General features: G+C 41.6%; 1 protein-coding gene across 1 annotated transcript; it reads right to left on the bottom strand.

Annotated features, from left to right (window-relative positions):
• Positions 1–7,435: 7,435 nt before the first annotated feature.
• LOC127121612 (uncharacterized) lies at positions 7,436–9,379 on the bottom strand. The gene is made up of 3 exons (XM_051052071.1): positions 9,093–9,379; positions 8,397–8,718; positions 7,436–8,296 (listed from the first exon to the last, which is right to left on the bottom strand). Exons 1-3 carry the CDS (start codon positions 9,377–9,379, stop codon positions 7,436–7,438), a joined length of 1,470 nt encoding a protein of 489 aa, XP_050908028.1.
• Between the last annotated feature and the right edge of the window lie 740 nt (positions 9,380–10,119).

Raw genomic sequence — 10,119 nt, 5'->3', positions numbered from 1 at the left:
TTACGCGTATTCTGTGAGTGGTACGCGTATGGGGTGAGGCCATACGCGTATGGATGAGGAAGATGATGTTTTGAACGTGGTTTTGTCTCTGTTGGTACGCGTATGAGGAAGTGGTACGCGTAGCATACGCGTATGAGGCAGGCAATACGCGTATGGGATTGGCTGAGAAATGGGCCATACGCGTATGGGACTAGGCAGTACGCGTATGGGCAGAATTGTGATTTTTCTGAGCTGTGGTTGTGCGGATTTTGGTCGTTTCAGCTGAGTGATGTAATTTAGCTGATGTATGATAGAGTAGGGATCATTTCCCGTTGTTTTGAGCAGTATAGGTATTAGTAGAGTGTGCTAATACTGTGATTTATTATTTGGCATGATATGATATGATTCTGTGATGAATATGCTGATAATGTATGATGGTATGCATGATGCTGTGAATGTATCTGCTATGTATGCAATTGTGAATAGACTGTTTATGGCTTAGAGTGTGAGCATATGTCTATCTTGGATTGTTGTTGATGTTTGCATGCTAGGTGATTTAGCGTGTATAGCATGGCCTTTATGGTGGTAGCTAATTCCCATGGTGAGGAATTAGTGAGTGAGTATTGTGGATTGTTGTTGATGTTTGCATGCTAGGTGATTTAGCGTGCATAGCATAGCCCTTGGGGTGGTAGCTAATTCCCATGGTGAGGAATTAGTGAGTGAGTCACTAGGTCTCAAATGAGTGGGACTAGTGAGCTTGGTAGCCGTATCTGGATTTGATCGGTGAGGTTGAACTATATGTTCACGAATAGTCGGTACCGCATGCATGGAGTCTCATTGCATAATGTATGTATGGCGTATAATATGAATGGATGTATTCCAATATTATACGTGTTGTTTTGTGTTGGTGTTGAGTATGATTATGATTATGAGTTGATGTTGCCGTTGCTGAATGTGTGATCTGATTAGGGTGATGATATGTGTTAAATTACTTAGCATTACATGATATTTTATAATGCTTATTATATCGATTGAGGAACTCACCCTTACAACTATGTTTCAGGTAACGAGCAGTGATTGAGTAGAAGCTAGTGCTTGGAGTCTAGTGTAGTTCCTTAGTGGGTCATGCTCTGGTAGATGTAACATCGGGACGGGATGTTTTACCTTGTTTCATTTGTTGGTTGTTGAACAGTTTTTCATGTAATGTGTTACATGGCTTGTATGTTGTTAGATTTCTAACCGCTGCGTATTGTGCAATGTTTTATTTTGATAAATAAATGAGTATGACGAACTATTTTGATGAATGGTGTGAAGTGTCAAGTGTGACACCCTTAAATTGCATATCTACTCTGATTTATATTTTGTTGAATTAATTAATTATTGGGGTATTTTAGAAGGGTGTTACAGTTTCAGCTGTTGTTTTTCACATCAAGCTTCGTAACAAAGTTAAGGAAGAAGATCTGGACATTTTGGAGCTTTGAACACGCGTATCAAGCAACTATCATCTTGAACAAGGTGAAATTCGAATCTCATTATTTGCCTTTTCATTGCCATGAACATGAAGATCTTGTTGCGCTGAGAACACTGATAGTTTTAGAATCGGTTTTGGTTAGAAAATGAGTGAGATAGGATGAGTTGAAGTTTTGATGTTCATAATATTTCTCTTTGATCCGGTTGATATAGGGAGAATTGGATCAAATAAATGTGATATTTGAGTTCCTCATTGCGAAACCTTCAAATTGATGTATGGCACACAAAATTCTAGAAAAAAATCATGAAGGACCACCGACGTTCAACCGGAGAAGATGACCGGAATTACTATTCCGGCCATCTGGTTCGTGCTTTAGGGTTTGCATTCAGGCGCGCGCTAACCAGTCTGTCCCCTGTTCGATCCTTCCCCTTGAAACTTTTTTTAATTCATTTTAAGAGCACTTTGTAACCACATGAGCGTGAGTTCGAACCACACGCTGCGCATTTTATTTTATTTAATTGTTGAGCGCGCTTGTAACCTCACTCACCAAGGTTCGATCCTCACACTAGCATTTTTGCTGATTTCAAATTGTTTTTCCATTGAGCGCTCATGACCTTAAGGACCCGTGTTCAATCCTTGGCTATGTATATTTTCCAATTTTCATTTCATTTTTCATTTCTATATGATTTTCAACATTATTTCATTTCATTCATTCAACTTCTAAAATTCACCAAATATAGAAAAATTGTCCAAATTGAATGCAACTTTTTTCCACTTCTTTGTCTCAATGTCTATTATTTTTTGATGTCATTTGCCTGATTTTATTGTGGCTGGATTTTTAAATGTGCTTGAGTGTTTGAACATGATACAAATTTGACATGTTGTGCTAATTGATTTGTGAAATGCTCATATTTGATCCAATTGCTTTGAAATTTGACATGCTCATTCTTAACATGTTACAGGATTTTTGAGCTTTTGTTTGGCATTTTTAGCACATTTCATCTCTGTTTTAGACACATGAATGTATGGTGTGACAATTTGTGTCACCTATTTGGATGCTGCCTTTGTTCATTTTCATTCCTAGGTCATTTGATACCTGTTGGACCTAATTTTTTGCATGATGCTTGTGTTTAACATGTTGAGCTTGTATATAAAATTTCATGATCATTGGATTCATTTCTGTTTTAATGTGGATTTTCTATTCTTGATGTCCAATTGTGGTCACCATTGATTGCCTTTGCCTTAGCTTGATTAATTGTTGGCTTTGCCTTATGATTTGGCTTTGATCCTTTTTAGGATATGTTCTTGTTTGATTGAATGTGAGTCATGTGGAATATTGGCTGCTGTTTTGACTATTTGCTTTGCCTTTGACCCTAGTCTTGGTACTAGTGGTTTGTACTCACCAATTGAGCTTTGTATTTCAGGTTCAAGCATCTAGCTCTAATGGTTGATGTGGTCTCATTACTTGAGATGCAAGTTGTTTTGATTACTAACCTTTGTTGTGTTGTAGGTTCATTGAGTGTGATGGAATCACTTGAGTGATTGCATTCATGACTTACCTTGTGTATAATTGTTGGATGATTCATCTGTTGTCTGTTGTGGTTTTCTGAATACAATATTAACTGTCTGGCTTTTGTACAGGTACATTAGTCGCTTTTAGCTCTTGCTTGAGCTTTGCTTTGGAGTGTGGTTGGTACACCACCTAGGTAACCACTCTTGTACTCCATGTAGTTTGGAAGCCCTGTCGTTTCTTTTGGCAGGCATTTGGCTGAAGTCCTCCTTAAGAGGCAATGACTGTGTTTGTTTATATTTGTGCTAAAGACCTCCTTGTTGAGGCATGTTACATGTTAAGACCTCAAGATGATGCAATTGACAGATAGAAGGGATTAGCAATCAATCCCCTGTTAGTCGTTGAGTCGTTCATTATGCTCGCACTACGTGCTGATGCTCTTGAACCTAACCCAAGATCTTTGTATAGAGTCAGTCAAGTGGAATAGGGTCCCTCATTCTGGATCCCCACGCATTCTTTGATTCAAGCTCACCCAGGCCAGGGTTAAGAGCATGAGGTCTTATCCTTATTTCCTTTCAACTGCTCACCCTGACGGTCAATGTCAGTGGTTAAGAGCTTCTGCACACCCCTACAATGTTGGCTTGTTTGTCGAGGTTGATATGACCCATTGACTAAAGCCCAGCCTTGTATGAGCCGCTTGTTTGCATATAGAGTGTGATACTTGTTCACCTGTGATTGATGTTTACTTGCTGTGTGATTGACTTGCTTCCTGTGCGAGTTAGGTTCTAATTAGAGACTCCAACTTAGGGATCGTTTGCATGACAACTTTTAGGCTCGAGTCGTAGTCTCCCTATTAGTCTGTTATCTCCCTAGTCTCTGGTTAGGAGAAAGTTTCTCCCCTATTATGGGGAACTACGTCGCCCTGATTCTCATACCAGATGAGATACGTAGGCAGGAGATTGAGCGAGATCTCTCTGGGCACCCTTTTTCTTTTTCACCCTTTTGTTTTTTTTTAGTGTGTTCAACCTTTTTGTTTCCTGCTTGTTGTTTGAGGAGTTAGATGTAAGACCATTGATTGGCTATCTGTTTCCTGTTTTGTTTGTGGAGTTAGATGTAAGACCATTGATTGGCTATCTATTTCCCGTTTGTTTTTGGAGTTGGATGTAAGCCTATTGATTGGCATTCCATTTCCAGTTTTCGTTGTTCTCTTTTGAGTCTTGCTTATTGTATCCCCATAGGTTTGCTAGACTTCGTATAGTCTCTCGTTTGCATGTCAATTAAGGTAGCACGGTTCCTTCGTCTAGGACTTCCTTTCTTGCATGAGCATTCCTAAAACACAAACAAACTCTTTAATTTTCTTTTCTTAAGGACACGTTAACTCCTTCTACTATAGGTGAGTAAGTCTCCAAAGGTCGAGCATCCGGTAGATTGCGTAGTAACGCCGTTCACCTAAAAAACACAAAACAAATAGAAACAGGTTAGCCGAGCTACAGTGCTCTGATTCTCAATCCTTCTTGAGATACGTATGCAGCAGGGTAGGGCCTGTGCGAGCAATAACTCTTTATTTTCCCTACTTTGAGTTTCTCTCTTTCGCATTGCATGTAGGACTTTATACACACACTTTAGACATAGACAGCAATCGTGGATCCTGTGGAGTACCACAGACGTGAAGGGGTGCGATAACCTTCCCTTCACGTAACCGGCCCCCTTACTCAGTTTCTTTGGTTCGAGACTTTGTTTTATCCGTTCCCTCTTGGTTATGCAGTACTACCTTTCCCTCCTCTTGGGATAAAAGTACATAGCTGGCGACTTTACTCTTTTTTCCTCGCCGCTCTTTTTCACATTTGTACCTGGATTCGGGAAATCCTGGGGAGCGACAGCGTGGAGCAGGCATTTCTTGTATAGCTCGGACTTTGTCAGAGTCCACCTCAATTCCTCGTTGACTAACGGTGAAACCAAGCAACTTCCCTGAGCGCACACCAAACGTGCATTTTGCAGGGTTTAATCGTAATCTAAACTTTCTGAGGCGTTCAAATAGCTTCTTCAGATGGCTTAAATGATCTTCTTCATTCTGAGATTTAGCGATTATGTCGTCAACATAGACCTCTATCTCCTTGTGCATCATATCATGGAAAAGAGTGACCATAGCTCTTTGGTAAGTTGCCCCGACATTTTTGAGACTGAAAGGCATTACCTTGTAGCAAAATGTGCCCCAAGGGGTAATAAAAGTGGTCTTCTCCATGTCATCTGGAGCCATCTTAATTTGATTGTATCTCGAAAAACCATCCATAAAGGAGAATACAGCAAAACTTGCAGTGTTATCTACCAGAGTATCAATGTGTGGTAGAGAGAAATCGTCCTTTGGACTAGCTTTGTTCAGATCCTATAGTCAACACACATCCTCACCTTTCCATCCTTTTTAGGCACATGTACAATATTAGCTACCCATTGTGGGTATTTCGCCACTGCGAGAAAACCAGCGTCAAATTGTCGTTTGACTTCCTCACGGATCTTCAGAGCCATATCTGGTCTTGTTCTTCGGAGTTTCTGTTTTACTGGAGGGCAGTCTGGCTGAAGCGGAAGCTTGTGCTCAACGATGTCGGTGTCTAGACCTGGCATATCCTGGTATGACCATGCAAATACATCCACATATTATTGTAGCATCTTAACCAATCTCTTTTTGACGCTTGCTTCAAGGGTGGTGCCGACTTTGACTTCTTTCTTCTCTTCCTCTGTGCCAAGGTTGATGGTTTTCACCGATTCTTCATGTGGCTGAAGGGCTTTGGACTCATGCTCGATCAACCTTGCCAATTCGTCGGGGATGTAACAATCTTCTTCACCCTCTTCTTCCGCTTGGTAGATAGGGGAGTCAAAGTTATGAAAGGGAGTAAAGTCATTGGATTCAACGGGGTTAGCATTTATTCTGCATGTTTGAATGATTGATTTCTTTTAGAAAAGTAAAAATAAAAGATGCATAAATGAAAAGTTTTTTTTTGTTATTGAAAAGATTGCCATTTTCTTAAGAGAAAGCCAAGTAAATGAATAATAAGAATTTAACAAAATGCCTTTCATTCATTGATAATGATTATTTGAAAATGAAAAGGGGCCCTACAACATGATCCATTAGCCTTGGGAAGAGCTAAGGATTTGAAAGGAAAAATACAACAATTATTACTTTGACAAAGGAAAAATTTTGGGGATCTTAACCGCCTTCCAGTTGTTCAAAGCTGTCTCACACCGGAAAACCAAACATGGCTCATCTTCATTTTCGGTGCTATCTCCAATTTCATTGACCTGATCTCCATGGATGAATCCCGTGTTGAGGAATACTTCCTGGATGCTTCGGGTGTTGTCCTTTGTAGGGACTCGGGCTCCTTTCGGAGCGGAAGGCACATATCCCAGACCAAAGCGATCATGCTTCTCACGAATATCAATAAGCTGACCCCAACCTTCAGGGTTTCCTCCTTCAATATTAGACTTGGCGCTTTTCAGAGAAGCGAAAGACGAACAAGCTTTCCCAACAGGGTCCTTCATCTCCACAAAAGTGGCATTGGCTATTTCAAGAGCTTGGAAAGAAGTTTCCAAAGCGTCCTCATCAGCCTCGATATATCTGAAGGATGAAAGGTGACTAACCACAAAGTCCTCCTCCCCATAAATAATAATCAGTTGATTATCCACCACAAACTTCATTTTCTGGTGTAAAGTGGACTGCCCCTGCAGCATGAATCCAGGGACGTCCCAGTAAGCAGCTATACGCTGGATTAATATCCATGACTTGGAAATTAATCGAGAATACGTGAGGACCAATCAATATGGGCAATTCAACCTCTCCAATCACGGTTCTCCTGGAACCATCAAAAGCTTTCACTATCAAGGCACTAGGCTTCATAGCTGGTCCTTGATAAGATAACTTGGCGAGTGTTCTTTTTGGCATAACATTCAGAGAAGATCCGATATCAACCAAAACTCTTGCCAAAGCATCATCTTTGCATTTTACTGAGATATGGAGAGCACGATTGTGATTTTGTCCATCCTTAGGTAATTCCTCTCCACTGAAGCTCAACGTATTGTAAGCTATGATGTTCACAACCACCCCATCAAACTGGTCTACTATTATGCTTTGTGTTATATGAGCTTGTGCAAGCACTTTCAACAGAGCCTCCCTATGGGCTTGGGAGTTCAATAGCAGAGACAGAATAGAGATCTTAGATGGTGTTTGATGCAGCTGATCCACCACTTTGTAGTCACTTCTCTTGATTAACTTCAAGAATTCAACAGCATCTTCGGATTGGACCACTTCGGGTTCTTTAGTGGGAGCTGCAACTGTTGATTCCTTGGCCAGCCCTTGAGGAGTCACATTGAATTCAGGCGTATAGATTCGACCACTACGGGTCATTCTACTCATTCCTGCAATATTGGTGACGTCCTCACTCACAGCTTCTGTCACTTCGACGTCTGCATTTCCTTCAACAACCTTATCCACAGCGATGGCTTACAACCTTGGTGCTCTCGTATGGAAAATACGTGGGCATACATATTTCAACAGGCGATGGCTTACTATTCACTAGAACCACTCCACCATTGTAATATGGGATTTCAACTGGTTCAGGTAAATTGAAACAAGGTTCAATTACCAACACGTCTTCGTACTTTGCAGCACTAGATATCTGAAGCACTCCTTTATCCATCAAATCTTGAATGTTGTCTCGTACCACCTGACACCCCTTTGGGTATATGGCACACTCTTCAAAATTTTCATGATTCACATTAACCAGGCCAGCTTCCACCAATCGGGCATGGAATGCTGCCAGAGGAGTCTTAACATCATCCACCTTATCAACCGTAACACCAATAGAGGCATCTTCAATGGCGTTTACTGCAGGATCTCCACGGGGAGGACGAGGATTGTTCTTCACATTGGGTCCCATGTCCTTAAAAGACAGGATCTTGCTTTCAATTAGTTCATGAATCCTATGCTTCAGAGTATAACAACCCTCTAGGTCATGCCCAGGGGCACCTTCGTGAAAAGGACAGTGTGCATTAGGGTTGTAGCATGGAGGAAGGCGATCAGGTGGAGATCCCATAGGTCTGGGAACCACTAAACCCTTTTGCAATAAGGAGGGATAAAGCTCAGTGTACGACATTGGGATTGGATTGAAGGTCGCCATATCCCCTTTCCTCCTATTCTGGTTTTGAGCATTTTGCCTTGGCACTTGAGCTCTCAGTTGTTGATAAATAGGAGCTACTGGTGCTTGTTGATAAGCTGGAGGAGCCGTAACACGTTGTTGAACTGGAGCTGGTCGATAAACTGGAGACGCTTGATAAGCTTGAGCAGACTGTTGATTGAATGCAGGCGTCACAGCAGCTACGTACGGTTATGGAGCATACTGGACGAGATACATGGACTGCTGATAAGGAAAGGGTTGTTGAACATACTGCTGAGGTGAATATTGTTATGGTCTCCTTCTTGGAGGAGCTCTTCCTTGACCAACAATCACAACATTTGTTTTCCCCTTCCTTCTTTCTGGGAAACCCTCCAGAGAACTTCTTTTGATTAGCATTTGAAGTTCCAGCTACAGTGGCCAGTTTGCCATTTCTTACACAATATTCAACGCGAGCTCCTATACTTACAAGCTTGGAGAATCCCAGGGAAGCACTTCCAACCATCTTCCCATAGAATTGAGGTTGGACAGTGTCGATAAATAGTTCGGCCAATTCCTTTTCAGCTAGAGGTGGTTCAACTTGAGAAGCCAACTCCCTTCATCTCTGAGCATATTCCTTGAAGGACTCCTTGTCATGCTGGAACATGCTCTACAACTTTCTTCTGTCAGGCTCCATGTCCATATTGTATTTGTAATTTTTTATGAATGCGTCTGACAGGTCTTGGAAACACCTGATCCTATTCTGATCCAGACTCAAATACCACTTAGAAGGAGCCCCACTCAAGCTATCTTGAAATACCACTTAGATGGAGCCCCACTCAAGCTATCTTGAAAACAGTGGATCATCAGCTTGTCGTCCTCCACGTGTGTAGCCATTTTTCAGTAATACATGATGAGATGGCTCTTTGGACAAGTATGCCCCTTGTATTTGTTGAAGTCTGGAGTTTTGAGTTTGGACGGAATCACCAACCTGGATACAAGGCACATTTCTTTGGCAGCAGAGCCAAAGACGTGGTCTCCTTCTAAATCTCGGAATTTCTTCTCAAGGAGCTGCATGTTCTCCTTTACTTCTCTGAAATCCTCAAACCTTACTTCGTCACCAGGAACGGTTGAGTTGACAGTCTGATACATGTGATGTTGATCTTCATATTGAGGAATATGCCTAGCATAGGCAACTGGTGGAACCACAGTATGGATGACTGGACGTGCATCAGTGTAAACCGGTAATGGCACGACTTGTTGGACAGATTGCCCCATGTCGTGCATTACTTCCACTCAGGGGACGAAGTCATAAGGTAGCCCATATGGAGGAAGGGTTGAGGGTAACGTCCTCTGAGGTTGGACTTCCACTGATGGGCCCGTGGTCTCTGAAATCACGGTCGCTTGCGGAACCTCAAACCTGAAGGCTAAAGCTTGCAGCATCTCTCTCATCTAGGACATGCCTCCCTTGATTTCGTTTAGTTCAACTCTAACTCAAGCGCTCTCTTGCTCTTGTTCAGCCATTCTTTGTCTTGCTCGGGAGCGAGTATTGTACTGGTGTTGAAAATTCAGCGTGAAACTAAAGGAAGAAAGGGTGAGGTGAGACTCTATTTTGAAAATGTATGAATGCATGTATGGATGCATCTTGTTTACAAAACTCTTGGTTAGTTTCAATCATTCGTTTTAAAAATGCCACAACACTTGTTCGCAAATATTTAAAATAATAAGGAAATGAAACACAATAAAAATGAATCCCAAAAGCAATTTTTTCCATTAATCTCATAGCAAAGTTCAAATATAAACAACGTGCTTATGGCTTATGGGCTTTCCGAACCGTAGCAAGGTCGGTAGTCAGCCCTTCTAGCATCGCCTTACAAAACTTAATGAAATTAAAGACTTGATGCAGGGTGTTCTCTGGACACATGCACCAATCAGCTTCTTGCAGTTTTTCAGGTAGCTCTCGCATGACGGAATTCACAAATCTAGACAGCCTCAGAAATTTTCCCTTCCGCTTAGTG

This window comes from Lathyrus oleraceus, chromosome 2 (genome assembly GCF_024323335.1).
Source record: "Lathyrus oleraceus cultivar Zhongwan6 chromosome 2, CAAS_Psat_ZW6_1.0, whole genome shotgun sequence".
NCBI lineage: Eukaryota > Viridiplantae > Streptophyta > Magnoliopsida > Fabales > Fabaceae > Lathyrus > Lathyrus oleraceus.
Note: the sequence above shows the minus strand (reverse complement) of the source record. Positions and strands in the feature narration are given on the sequence as shown.

What these genes read in the sequence shown, in the direction of transcription:
- LOC127121612 (XM_051052071.1), bottom strand. Translation starts at nt 9,379, where the DNA reads ATGGGGCAATCTGTCCAACAAGTCGTGCCATTACCGGTTTACACTGAT. An exon ending in GAAATGTGCCTTGTATCCAG is followed by an intron (nt 8,719 to 9,092) that starts GTTGGTGATTCC and finishes TCAGAGATGAAG; the next exon opens with GGAGTTGGCTTCTCAAGTTG. An exon ending in TAACAATATTCACCTCAGCA is followed by an intron (nt 8,297 to 8,396) that starts GTATGTTCAACA and finishes TTCAATCAACAG; the next exon opens with TCTGCTCAAGCTTATCAAGC.